Genomic DNA, 14726 nt, shown 5'->3' with positions numbered 1-14726 from the left:
CTGGGGGTGTCTCAATAAATGGCATTCTAGGACACATGTGAGTGGTAGTGTACCTCAATAATGGACGTTCCGGGGCACATGTGAGTGGTAGTGTAATTCAGTAATGGAAGTTCTGGGGCACATGTGAGTGGAAGTGTATCTCAATAATGGGCGTTCCGGAGCACATGTTAATGGTAGTGTACCTCAATAATGAGAGTCCTGGGGTACATGTCAGTGGTAATTTATCTCAAAATTGGACGTTTTGGGGCACATTTGAGTGGTAGTGTACCTCAATAATGGGCATTCTATGGCACAAGTGAGTGGTAGTGTATTGCAGAGGCACATGTGAGTGGCAGTTTATATCCATAATGGGCGTTCTGTAACACATGCTGGTGGTAGTGTATCTTAATAATTCACGTTCCGGGGCACATGTGAGTGGTAGCGTATCTCAATAATGGGCGTTCCGGGGCACATGTGAGTTTGAGTGTATTGTCAATACTGGGCGTTCCGGGGCACATGTGAGTGGTAGCGTATCTCAATAATGGGCGTTCCGAGGCACATGTGAGTGGTAGTGTACCTCAGTAATGGGCGTTCCGGGGCACATGTGAGTGGTAGTGTATCGTCAATACTGGGCGTTCCGGGGGTACATGTAACTGGTAGTGTATCTCAATAATAAGCATTCTAGGGAACATGTGAGTGGTGGTGTAGTTCAATAATGGACGTTTTGGAGCACGTGTGAGTGGAAGTGTAACTCCCTAATGGGCGTTCTATGGCACATGTGAATGATAATATGTATCTCAATAATGGGCGTTCCGGAGCACATGTGAGTGATAGTGTATCTCAATGATGTACGTTCCGGGGCACATGTGAGAGGTAGTGTATCTCAATGATGGGCGTTCCAGGGCACATGTGAGTGGTAACATGTCTCAATAATGGAAGCGTATCTCAATAGTGGGTGTTCCGGGGCACATTTGAGTAGTAGTGTAATTCAGTAATGGGCGTTGTTGAGCCCCTGTGAGTGGTAGTGTATCTCTCATGAAATACATCCTGACTGCATCCTCAGTCAACTCAAAAGAGAATTATGTGATACAGGGAGATAGTCTTGAAAATTTCTGAGAATGGACAGTACTCTTTTGTTTTAATATGCCTTGCCTAATATGCTTAACAGGCCCAGTCTGAACATCTATCCCCAATTTGCCATCAACAGATCTGCTCTCAGTCAAGTACCCTGTAAACCCCAACCCACACACACACTCACCCCCTTCTACCTAGAAAAACATTTTCCGGAAGAGCTTTTTCCCCAAATATTTGATCACAAATGGCAAACAACAACAAAGTCTGGCAGTCCAGTTCAGACATGACAACATGGGACTCTGGGTAGGAGAGTGTGAAACACTGACAGGATTCGGACAACCAGTTTAGGCTAGCGTTGTGGAGAAGTTTCCACTGCTGTTATGTTGCAGGCAGTTCTCAGAATTACGGCAAACGACACGTTTGCAAAGCTCACAGAAAAACTATATATATGTTGTTGTTTCGTCCACTGACTTATTTTGATACACTGGATTTTCTGGTCCACTCTGCTTGCGCTTGCAAGCGCACAACAATTTCCAGTAAAGTGATGAAAGCACAACAAGCCGCTTGGAACTCTGTAGGAGAGTGTGAAGGCCATGAACAAGTATGAAAATCCAGACAAGCAATCACAATCTGTGGAGGACCTTCCCTCTTCAGAATACCGCGTCGCAAACACAGTTAGATTTAAGACACGTTATTCCAGCTGTGTGGTATCTAGTATCGGCTGTGGGTTCGTCCATACAGTTCCCAAACATACAAAACAAGTACGAAAATCCCGGTGGATTTATGCTGGTGTATTTTCATCACTAAATTGTCGGGTTGACCCCGTGAAGCCTGGGACTGAGTCATTTTCATGTACATGATCTGATGCTGACTGTGATTACGAATTTAGAACAATGTGAGGAAGTAGAACAAAAGATGTTTGTTAGGTGCGGCTTTGTTAGAGAAATTTCACAGAATTCTGAGACACAGATTTCACTCACAGGACGTGAAATACACGTGGTCATTTGTATTTATTATCGTCCTCACACTAGCGGCTTGTGTTGGGTATAAGTAGAGTCGGAATACTTTGAGACGGAACGCATAAATACATGTATTGTACTGGGTCGTCTGTGGCCGGTCCTGTAGTGCTGAACAGACAACTCGTCTTCTCGTGACAGACGTATATGACATCAGCTTGTATATTTCATCACGAGTGAGTGAGTGAATATTTAACGTCACATCAACACGAGGAGACTGTTACAGCTTATGACTAACGTCAGCTAACAGAAATCAATCAAACCAATCAAGTAATGTGATTACACGTTTTCCAACATTGTCCGTGTTATTCGGACAACGGTGTTTATCATACACATATTGTGGATTCTCCGATAATGATGTATTGGTAATATAAAGGTTCTTATACCTTAGTAATAATACGAGGATATCAAATTCATTTTAAAATCAACCGATGCATTTTAGTAATATGATCTTTAATTCTTTGTGTTTCATATGTTTCCTTGATAAATGATACTTGATATGCATATTTCCGTTTAAGCACCGAAAGCTGACATCTTATACATCAGGCACATGAACATCCGGGTTAGACTTTGTCTTCAGCAACCCATCCCTACCGTAAGAAGCGACTGAGTGGGTTATCAGGTTTGCTGACCTGGTTGAAACATGTCATCGTATCCCAATTGCGAAGATCGATGCTCATGATGTTGATCGCTGGATTGTCCAGACTCACTTATTTACAGACCGCTGCTATACAGCTGAAACATTGCTGATTGTGGCGTAAAATTAAACGCCATTCCTCCGATATTCATAGGTATTCCGGATCGCTCGAACAGCCTTGTGATACCCGATGTCAGAAACAACGTACCCGCATGGCCCGCACATGAAACAACATACCTATATGGCGCGTAGATGAAACAACATACCTACATGGCTTGCACATGAAACAACATACCTGCATCACCAGCAGATGAAACAACATACCTATATGAAAAGAGAGATTTCACTTGGGTAGTGTGATACCCAATGACAAAGTGTAGGAAGTTGTACATAATAATGCATTTCTGTTGTAGGATGATGTTGGTGAAAACGTTCTTATCAAAGATACTGGTGAATGGCAAGTGAAAAGGAATGAGGTTTACAGTATTGAATTAGAACATTATGCTGTGGAGCTCAATATAGGCAGGATGGAAGAATGTCAAGAACACACAGATAATAATACACCAGCAGAGTACAAAACACACAGTGATAGAGACACGTCATCAGACGAGGAACGTTTGGAACCTGCAGGTGTTGATAGGGGCAACCCAAAAGGAGCATTTGAAGAAGGCATGGCGCATGCAGAAAATACAAATGAAGAAGTGAATGCTGACAGATTTAGTGATGGCACAGACGAAGAAGAAGGGGTTAGGATACGTCCCTTTGTGAGAGGTACTACTACTAGCTGACACTATATGTGTCTTTATACTCAGGAAGGTTCTGTTTTAATTGTAAAGCAGACATAAAAGTTAGGTTATATAACAATCCATTTAATATGCAATTAATGTAATATTTGGATCGAGCATGTGCTTATGAATTAAAGTGATGAAAATGTCAGATTAAACCAGATAGATACCATTCACAAACATACGCCAAGGCAAGCCAGATGGTTTTTTCCCTTGGCAGCCAAAACCTTGGAGTTGAGTTAAAACATGTATTCTCACAACCACAATGGTGATGTGTTTGATTAGCCAGCAATAGATGCACAATCAGTCTAACGTGCCATGGTATTGTAGTAACCTGTGACTTGGGGTCCTTCATTAATGAAGACCACGCCGCTACAGGGTGTACGGTGTGATTGTGTACTGGACAAAATAAGTCTGGGACATTCCTGCTTTAATGATTGATATTTCATCAGTGTGTCAATGAATAAGTACATCATTATTCATAATTGCAAAATTTACATAAATCCCCAAATATTTTTGTCCAGTATATTCTTCTGAGATGAGTCCACCACGGGACGTTTTCCCAATGAACAGGGTTACAACCCTGAATCATTTGGTGAACAGTGGTAAAACCCTGAATCATTCGGTGAAAGGTGTTATAACCCTGAAGCAATTGGTAAACAGTGTTACAACCCTGAAGCAACTGGTGAACAGTGTTACAACCCTGAAGCAATTGGTGAACAGTGTTACAACCCTGAAGCAATTGGTGAACAATGTAAATCATGCACTAGGTTGAGACACATGGTACACTACAGTTATCAAGCCCTACTTCTAGCACCTGCTTCACATCATGCAAAACAAAACAAAACAAGTCAATGAAATCACAATGTTTAATTTACATGTCCTTGGATATCTAACTGCAATCTGTGTGTTTAATTCGTAGACCTCGCGTCATCACAACAACACATTGTGGAATGTTGTCGGCAACCACAAGGAGAAACAGCATCAGCACCACAGCATCAAACGCAGCTCCAGTCTTCAGCTGGTGAAGTTGATCAAAGTCAATTACCGCTATCTGCAACGTCTAGTGTACAGGCCCTAGAAACAGCATCCTTGACACGAGCGTCCACAGGTGCAGCGTGCTTAGTTCCGCAAAAAGCAAGCCCACAGGTTCCGCGAACAACAGCCCTGATGCCAGACTCCACATTGCCTCTTCCACCCCAAATACAAGGATCTATTGTATCAGAGAGACAATCACCCGGGCTGCCTATTGTACCAGCGAATGGTGATTCTTCTACAAGTAAGTACTGTTTTATGATGTATAAACTTCAGGCATCTTCCACAGTTCCGCAGGTGAGTGTTGTGACACGATTAACTTGGTCACGTTATGGAATATTTTTTTTCAAAAAGAGGATGTTTTGTTTTTGCTGCACTACATTAACATACGCCAGTGCTTGGGAATGAAAACAAAGGGTTAATGTAAAGGACAAATTTCTGATGACTGATCGAGTATGGTTTTACGTCAGTGCTTTTCAGTACTAACCCAGCAATATCACGGTGAGGGACACCAGAAATGGTCTTCACACATTGCAACCATTTGGGGACTCTTCACCGCTTCAAGCGCCCTTTTCTGTAGAAATCAATCTCCCGGGCAGACGAGCGACCCATGGAAGGGATTTACCATAGGAAGCGGACTCATTTTTAACCAAACGCTAAAAGATTACAAGGAAAACGTTTCACCATAAAGGAGATAGTTATCATTCAACGTTTGCAACATCTTTACAAGCCTTAGGTCTGCTGCAGGTGAATATTGTTGCCCACTCAGTGCATGGGCCAGGAGGTTCGAACTTGTCTGCTGAGCGTTGATGCAAAACGGTGACCGAAATACCTCCAAATTTTCTGTTTCAGTGACAGGTCAATACTAAAGGGAAACATATTGTGATGTGTTGGTCATTTGTCAAGAAGATGATGCATGTGCTCATCATGCCAGGAATGTGACACAGTTCCTTCAAAGTGCAACACCCAGCGTTATGTCCTGACTCCTTCTGCCATTAAATACGTCTGGGTTTGTTCGTCCTTAGTCCACTGAACTCTCAATGAACACAGTTCTGTCCTCAGTCACTCGATCTTAGTCAACCCACTCCCACCTCTACCCCACACCCACCCATCTAGATCCCCCTGTAAGCTTCAATCTATTGGTTTCTGTTACAGTCACACAATACAACCTTATGCAGGTCCAGCAGACGTTCGGAGATGTGACAGTGAAGGGCAGTGAGAATCTGAACATTGGCGGAACTCAGAATGTCGGTACAACCCCAACCACACAGGAAGAAGAGGAGAAACCGCTGACTGCCGCACAGAAGATCATGAGTGAGTCCCCCTCAAGACAGCAGTGTAGTCTATCTGTCTCTCACTCTCTTTACACGTTAAACGTTCCAATTTGGGTATAATCTGTCAAAATCTTCACTTTTACTCATAGTTAAATGTGTTCAATGTGCTTTGTTCCACAGAAAGGACGGCATCCAGGATACAGTCGTGGACTAAAGACATGGTGGAGACAAAAGCCCTCAAGAAAGTGAAAGAGAAGCTCGACAGAGGAGTGACATGGGTGACTATTAAAGGAAGACCAGGAGAGGGGAAGTCCACAACCGCCTACATGGCTCTGAACAATCTGTACAGTCAGGGGAGACAAGTATATCAAGTGGTATCACCAGCAGAGTTCAACGAGGTCATAATGGCCTGCTCTAATCCTGTCATTCTGTTAGATGACATATTTGGTGATTTGGAATTCGACACAGCTGCGTGGACCAAGTGGAGACCAAGCCTACGGCCTATTCTGGATGTTACGAAACCTGACAAATATGCTGAAAAGGACCCCGAGAGGCCAAAATATGATCAAACACAGCTAAAACAAACAGGTCCAAACAAAGACAAAACTATCATTATTCTCGTAGGCCGTGACTATGTGCTGAAATCCTCATCGGCAGACTTGGGAAGGATGGCAGACTACATTTCCAACCCTCATTACGTAGTGGAAGTTTCCTCAAAGAGAGACTCTCACGAGCGAAGGAAGATATGGCGTGTTCATGCTAAATCAAAACACATAGACTTTGAAGAGTCAGTTGTGTCTCAAATATGTAAGGTAGACTGTCCACACGGCTTCCCCCATGTCTGCAAAATGTTTGCCACAGCATATGAAACGAATTGGACTCACCTTCAAACGCAGATGTTTTTTCAAGCACCACTTGATTTCCTCAGACAGACCTTGGATAAATGTCTTCAGGATATGAGAAAACGTTCACTGTTCATGGCTATGATTAGAAGAGATGGGAAGATTAGTGGACTAGAAATGGAGGAGGATGTCAGTCTAGGATATGAATGCATAGAAGCTGCTGATGATTTAGTTGGATCTTACCTCAAGAAGGGAGATGACATTTACATGTTTGATCATCCGTCTATATATGACAGTGTTTCCTTTATTCTCAGTACAAAACTGTCGAAGTTTGTCATTGACAATTGTAGTTTATCATTTATCCGCCAGCGTCTTCGCCTCTCACCGGCCAAGGAAACAGAGGCAAGCGTTGCCTGTGAGACGGGTACTGTTGCAAATATCTCTTGGACCTATGCTGGACATTTAGCTAGAAGATTTGCAAGTGAAATTAAAAAGAGGAATTTGTGGCAAGTTTTATCCCACCAGTCACTTTGTAATTCAGACTTTGTTGACTTGCTAATGGACTGCCTGAAGACCCAGTGTCACATGCATATAACTGATATTTTGAAACTGACTGATATCTCTTCAAAGCTGTCATTTTGTGAATTACTTTCCAGCAGCAAGTCACATCATCTCATTAAATTTCTTATGGAGAAAGAAAATATATCATTCAACCGGAGAGAAGGAAGGGACATTTTAATTGGTGTGTGCGTGCATGCTGCATCCAGTGTACTGAAATACGTCATTGGACATATGAAACTACATGTAAATATGAAATTGCGGGGGAGGACGCCCCTAATGTTAGCAGCAGGAACCAAAGACAGTATGTTTGTGAATCAGATTCTATCCCTTAACCCTGACCTGAATGCAAGAAACGAAGACGGTTTAAGTGTTTTCTATTATCTTTGCATACATGGTCTTACGTCAGCTGTGGAACATGCGATTGACAATGGTGTGGACGTCAATAAGAATCATGGGTCAGATGAACACCCAATATACCATGCGATAAGAGGGGGTCACTTAGAGGTGGTGAAACTGTTGATTAATAGAGGATGTGATATAGAGAACCAGAAAGGTCTGAAATGTGCTATCTTTAGTCAGAACGAGACAATGGTGCAGTTCTTTCTAAACAGGGGAGTAAAAGTTGATGCTTTTGCTGTTTGTAAAGCATGTGAGGTCGGGGAGGTGAATGTCGTCAAGATGTTGTTTGAGAAGGGTGCTACTGTGAACATGAAGTCATCTGATGGAAGCACTCCTCTTCTGAGCTCATGCAAAGGAAACCCTAATGTAGTCTCGTATTTGCTGAAGAAAGGGGCCAGTGTGAACAAAGCTCTACATGACACAAGAGACACCCCACTTCATACAGCAGCAGGATTTGGATATGCAGAGTGTGTTGATGTGTTACTGAAGGCTGGAGCTGATGTTAATGTACAGAATAACACGGGAGACACACCACTTCATAGAGCAGCAGGACAGGGGTCTACAGAGTGTGTTGATGTGTTGCTGAAGGCTGGAGCTAATGTTAATGTACAGGACAATGTAGGGGACACAGCACTTCATACAGCAGCAGAAACTTCTGCGTTGAGCGTTGATGTGTTGCTGAAAGCTAACGCTGATGTAAATGTACAGAATAATACCGGAGACACACCACTTCATAGAGCTATAGTTAGGGGTGTACCTGAATACACAATGGGTTTTGATGTGCCACTAGAGACTGCTGCTTTTCTGCATGTACAGAATGATACAGGAGACGCACCACTTGTTCAAGCAACAGGACATAGATCTATGGAGTGTGTTAATAAGTTTTTGAAGGCTGGAGCTAATGTGAATGCCCAGAATAATAGAGGTTATACACCACTCTATACAGCAGTACTGTTGCGATCTGCAGAGTGTGTTGATGTGTTACTGAAGGCTGAAGCTGATGTTAACGTACGGAGTAATACAGGTGACACACCACTTCATACAGCAGCAGGACATGGATCCATAGAGTGTGTTGATGTGTTATTGAAAGCTGGAGCGAATGTTAATGTACAGAATAATACAGGTGATACACCACTTCATACAGCAGCAGGACATGGATCCATAGAGTGTGTTGATGTGTTATTGAAAGCTGGAGTGAATGTTAATGTACAAAATAATACAGGTGACACACCACTTCTTCACGCAACAGGACAGGGATCCATAGAGTGTGTTGATACGTTATTGAAAGCTGGAGCGAATGTTAATGTTCAAAATAATACAGGTGACACACCACTTCTTCAAGCAACAGGACAGGGATCTGCAGATATCGTTGATATGTTATTGAAGGCAGGAGCGAATGTTAATGTACAAAATAATACAGGTGACACACCACTTCTTCATGCAACAGGAAAGGGATCTGCAGATTGCGTTGTTGTGTTATTGAAGGCAGGAGCGAATGCTAACGTACAGAATAATGCAGGTGACACACCACTTCTTCACGCAACAGGACAGGGATCCACAGATTGTGTTGATGTGTTATTGAAAGCTGGAGCGAATGTTAATGTACAAAATAATACAGGTGACACACCACTTCTTCATGCAACAGGACAGGGATCTGCTGATTTCGTTGATGTGTTATTGAAGTTTGGAGGGAATGTTAATGTACGGAATCACACAGGTAACACACCACTTCTTCATGCAACAGCACAGGGATCCATAGAGTGTGTTGATAAGTTACTGAAAGCTGGAGGGAATGTTAATGTACAAAATAATACAGGTGACACACCACTTCTTCAAGCAACAGGACAGGGATCTGCAGATGTCGTTGATATGTTATTGAAGGCAGGAGCGAATGTTAATGTACAGAATGATGCAGGTGACACACCACTTCTTCAAGCAACAGGACAGGGATCTGCAGATGTCGTTGATATGTTATTGAAGGCAGGAGCGAATGTTAATGTACAGAATGATGCAGGTGACACACCACTTCTTCAAGCAACAGGACAGCGATCTGCAGATTGCGTTGTTGTGTTATTGAAGGCAGGTGCGAATGTTAATGTACAGAATCACACAGGTAACACACCACTTCATACAGCAACAGGGCAGGGATCCACAGAGTGTGTTGATGTGTTACTGAAGTTTGGAGCAAATGTTAATGTACAGAATGATGCAGGTGACACACCACTTCTTCACGCAGCAAATGCTGCAATGTGGGGAGCCAACGAAACTGTTTACCATTTGCTTAAGGCTGAAGCTGATGTTAATGTACAGAATCACACAGGGAACACACCACTTCATACAGCAGCAGAGCAGGGGTCCACAAAGTGTGTTGATGTCTTACTCAATTTTGGAGCTGGTGTTAATGTACAGAATGATGCAGGTGACACACCACTTCACGCAGCAAATGCTGCAATGTGGGGAGCCAACGAAACTGTTTACCATTTGCTTAAGGCTGAAGCTGATGTTAATGTACAGAATCACACAGGGAACACACCACTTCATACAGCAGCAGAGCAGGGGTCCACAAAGTGTGTCGATGTCTTACTCAATTTTGGAGCTGGTGTTAATGTACAGAATGATGCAGGTGACACACCACTTCACGCAGCAAATGCTGCAATGTGGGGAGCCAACGAAACTGTTTACCATTTGCTTAAGGCTGAAGCTGATGTTAATGTACAGAATCACACAGGGAACACACCACTTCATACAGCAGCAGAGCAGGGGTCCACAAAGTGTGTTGATGTGTTACTGAAGTTTGGAGCAAATGTTAATGTACAGAATGATACAGGTGACACACCACTTCATAAAGCAGCAGCAATGATGAGATATACAGATGTGTTACTTGAAGTGCAAAACATAGCTTGTAACGTATCTTTTCCTACAACGGAATGTGTTGATATGTTACTGAAGGCTGGTGCTGGTGTCAATGTACATAATAAAACAGGTGACACACCACTTCATGAAGCAGCGAGATTTGGTTCTCCAGAATGCGCTGATATGTTACTGAACGGTGGAGCTGTTGTTAATGTACAGAATAATGCAGGTGACACACCACTTCATAACGCAGTAGTGTGGCACTATACATATTGGCTTCATGTGTTGCTTGCGGCTGGAGCTGATGTTAATGTACAGAATAATACAGGCGACACACCACTTCATAGAGCAGCAGGACGGGGACATACAGAGTATGTTGATGTGTTACTGGAGGCTGGAGCTGATGTTAATGTACCGAATAATACAGGTGACACGCCACTTCATAGAGCAGCAGTGTGGGGATCTACAGATTGTGTTCATGTATTACTGAAGGCAGGAGCGAATGTTAATGTACAGAATAAATCAGGTAACACACCACTTCTTCAAGCAGCAGGACATGGATCTGCCGATTGCGTTGATGTTTTATTGAAGGCACGAGCGAATGTTAATGTACAGAAAAATACAGGTGACACCACTTCATACAGCAACAGGGCAGGGATCTAAAGAGTGTGTTGATGTGTTATTGAAGACTGGAGTGAATGTTAATGAACAAAACAATACAGGTGACACACCACTTCATACAGCGGTTGCAGTGTGGGCGTGTACAGAAAGTGTCCATGCATTACTGAAGGCTGGATCTGATATTAATGTCCTGAAATGTAAAGGTCGCACACCACTCAAAGAAGCAGCAGCACGAGCTTCCTAAGGCTGTGCCTATGTGTCAGCTAATCCTGACTGTGGATGAACAAAGTAATACAGGTATATCCTATTTCATATAGAAGCAGCAGTGTTGATATCTGAGGAGTGCGTTCATGCGTTACTAGTGGCTGGAGCTAGTTAAAAAGAACAGAATAATGCTTGATGCTAATGTATTGATGGAATCTACGGATACACGTATGTGTGTGCTCTCTGCTTAAGCCGTGAAGGTCCAGGGTAGGCCTCAAGCAATCCATGCTTGCCATAAAAGGTGACTATGCTTGTCGTAAGAGGCGACTAACGGGATCGGGTGGTCAGGCTCGCTGACTTGGTTGACACATGTCATCGGTTCCCAACTGCACAAACCGGTGCTCATGTTATTTCGGTTATTTATAGACCGCCGCCATATAAATGGAATATTGTTGAGTGCGGCCTAAACTAAACTCACACACTCACTCACTCACTTACTCACTCACTCACTCATTCACTCACTCACTCACGCTCTCTGCTTAATTTCTGCTTAATGTAGTAATACCAGAGCGGGGGACACCAGAAATTGTCATCAGATATTTCACTCATGTAAAGAAATGAACACTGTCATTGGACAGTCGCCAAAGTGTATAATTTCATAAAATCACCACTCTGATGGTAATGTCTGTAACTGAAATATTTGCAAACTATGATAACCCTTGTGCTGTTTTCCACATAAAACCATAAACGTCACTAAACTAGGGGTACACCAATCGATGCCTCCATGTTAGATCCTCTCTTATTTCGACCCGAGCATAGGTGTTCCCTGATTATGTTTCAACTGCAAATGTAGACAATTTGGTAAAACAGAATGAGATTGCAGCTGTTTTTGGTTTTTGTTTGGTTTTTTGTTTTGTTTTTGTTTTGTTTTGTTTTTTGTTTTTTGTTGGGTATTTTTGTTGTTGTTGTTTTGGTTTGTTTTTTTCTGTTTTAGTTTTTTGTTGGGTTTTTTATGACAAAGATAATATGAAAGCAAATGTGAAGAGCTTTCCACTACTAAAAGCACAAGATTTGCATCATCACTATGTGCTAATATGTTCACTCTGATCATGAGGTTTAGTGGTAAATTATTTAGCTGAAATGTTTAGCTGAAGGAGCTGAAATGTCATGAATATTTTGCATGAACTTCTATGCTCTATGAAAATCAGCGTTAGAATTCTGTTTGCCAGATTGATTGCGTCAGACTGAAAATGTTCAGAAAACATATTTCCTGAAAAAGATGTGTCCTGATATATAAAGATGTGAGGGACACGTTCTTGACATGGATACAAGATGTAATGAAAATCCTTTCACCCAAGCTGCGTGTGAGCAATTAAATTAATTGTTATGTCTGCAAGGACCAGAAGAATATAGACTGTATCTAAAGGGAGGTAATTCATACGTTGTGCATTCTGTGCAGTGTATCAGATAGGCCTGGTTAAGAGACAGAACATTGTGAGTCCATAGTTGTATATAAGTGATTCCACGGATGTCATGGAGTCCTGATGTATTTGTCATGGTTCTGTAAAATGTCTATAGGTGCATAAACGTGGAGCAATGAAATTGTATAGGAATTCTTGTATTTTAAGTTCTGTCCACATTGTGTGTGGAGATATGGTTTTGGCGTATGTGTGTTTTATGATTCTTCGCAATATGAGTTATTGTATATTAAACTGATTTGTTACTGTAATGAAGACACATTGCCACGGTTTTATATTGTATGTACTTTAATACTAAGGGATTTGTATGCCAGTGTTTGCACATCGTGAATTTATGTTACGTTACAGAAATGTAGTTTGTGACTTGAATAGTACTACTCAAGTATAACAGCGGTAAGGTTAGTATTACTTTGGATAACCCAAGCTCCTTGTGAAGCACTAGAAGGTTCATATTCAGGAAGGTCACATTACTTTCAAACTGGCTACCCATTTTCTTTTTTGTGAACAGAGGCAACTTCGTACAAACTCATTTGCCTAAGGTCAGTCCACATGTATCACATGTGCTTCAGTAGACAGTAGCACTCCTGTGTATTCAGGTCGCAGGTCACCTATCCAAGGACTGTCTGATAGACTGCTGCACATACTCCATTAGATATGACATGATGTAGACAGTAGCAGTCCTGTGTATTCAGATCACCCATCCAAGGACTGTCTGACAGACTGCTGCACATACTCCATTAGATATGACATGATGTAGACAGTAGCACTCCTGTGTATTCAGGTCGCAGGTCACCTATCCAAGGACTGTCTGATAGACTGCTGCACATACTCCATTAGATATGACATGATGTAGACAGTAGCAGTCCTGTGTATTCAGATCACCCATCCAAGGACTGTCTGACAGACTGCTGCACATACTCCATTAGATATGACATGATGTAGACAGTAGCACTCCTGTGTATTCAGGTCGCAGGTCACCTATCCAAGGACTGTCTGATAGACTGCTGCACATACTCCATTAGATATGACATGATGTAGACAGTAGCAGTCCTGTGTATTCAGATCACCCATCCAAGGACTGTCTGACAGACTGCTGCACATACTCCATTAGATATGACATGATGTAGACAGTAGCAGTCCTGTGTATTCAGGACGCAGGTCACCTATCCAAGGACTGTCTGACAGACTGCTACACATACTCCTTTAGATATGACATGATGTAGACAGTAGCAGTCCTGTGTATTCAGATCACCCATCCAAGGACTGTCTGACAGACTGCATCACATACTCCATTAGATATGACATGATGTAGACAGTAGCAGTCCTGTGTATTCAGATCACCCATCCAAGGACTGTCTGACAGACTGCTACACATACTCCATTAGATATGACATGATGTAGACAGTAGCAGTCCTGTGTATTCAGGTCGCAGGTCACCCATCCAAGGACTGTCTGACAGACTGCATCACATACTCCATTAGATATGACATGATGTAGACAGTAGCAGTCCTGTGTATTCAGATCACCCATCCAAGGACTGTCTGACAGACTGCTGCACATACTCCATTAGATATGACATGATGTAGACAGTAGCACTCCTGTGTATTCAGGTCGCAGGTCACCTATCCAAGGACTGTCTGATAGACTGCTACACATACTCCATTAGATATGACATGATGTAGACAGTAGCAGTCCTGTGTATTCAGGTCGCAGGTCACCTATCCAAGGACTGTCTGACAGACTGCTACACATACTCCATTAGATATGACGTGATGTAGACAGTAGCAGTCCTGTGTATTCAGATCACCCATCCAAGGACTGTCTGACAGATTGCATCACATACTCCATTAGATATGACATGATGTAGACAGGAGCAATAATGTGCATGTCAGGCCTCAACATTATTCATGTTTGATAAATATTTGAGTGTTGATTAGATATGAGATCATGTTGACAGTAGCAGTCCTG

The 14726-nt window shown here is 42.4% G+C and overlaps 1 protein-coding gene across 1 annotated transcript; it reads left to right on the top strand.

Moving 5' to 3' along the window:
• Positions 1 to 3233: 3233 nt before the first annotated feature.
• LOC137272194 (uncharacterized) lies at positions 3234 to 11118 on the top strand. Its single transcript, XM_067804551.1, has 7 exons — positions 3234 to 3477; positions 4414 to 4770; positions 5682 to 5840; positions 5981 to 8190; positions 8593 to 8824; positions 10022 to 10429; positions 10586 to 11118. The coding sequence occupies exons 1-7, from the start codon at positions 3234 to 3236 to the stop codon at positions 11116 to 11118; spliced, it is 4143 nt and encodes a 1380-aa protein (XP_067660652.1).
• Positions 11119 to 14726: the final 3608 nt, after the last annotated feature.

Source organism: Haliotis asinina, chromosome 1 (genome assembly GCF_037392515.1).
Source record: "Haliotis asinina isolate JCU_RB_2024 chromosome 1, JCU_Hal_asi_v2, whole genome shotgun sequence".
Lineage (NCBI taxonomy): Eukaryota > Metazoa > Mollusca > Gastropoda > Lepetellida > Haliotidae > Haliotis > Haliotis asinina.
Note: the sequence above shows the minus strand (reverse complement) of the source record. Positions and strands in the feature narration are given on the sequence as shown.

Excerpts from the sequence above, each read along its gene's own strand:
- LOC137272194 (XM_067804551.1), top strand. The coding sequence starts at position 3,234 with ATGGAAGAATGTCAAGAACACACAGATAATAATACACCAGCAGAGTAC. Across the intron at positions 8,191-8,592 it reads GTGTTGATGTGTTGCTGAAG|GCTGAAGCTGATGTTAACGT; the intron begins GCTGGAGCTAAT and ends GTGTTACTGAAG. Across the intron at positions 10,430-10,585 it reads TAATGTACAGAATGATACAG|GTGACACACCACTTCATGAA; the intron begins GTGACACACCAC and ends ATAATAAAACAG.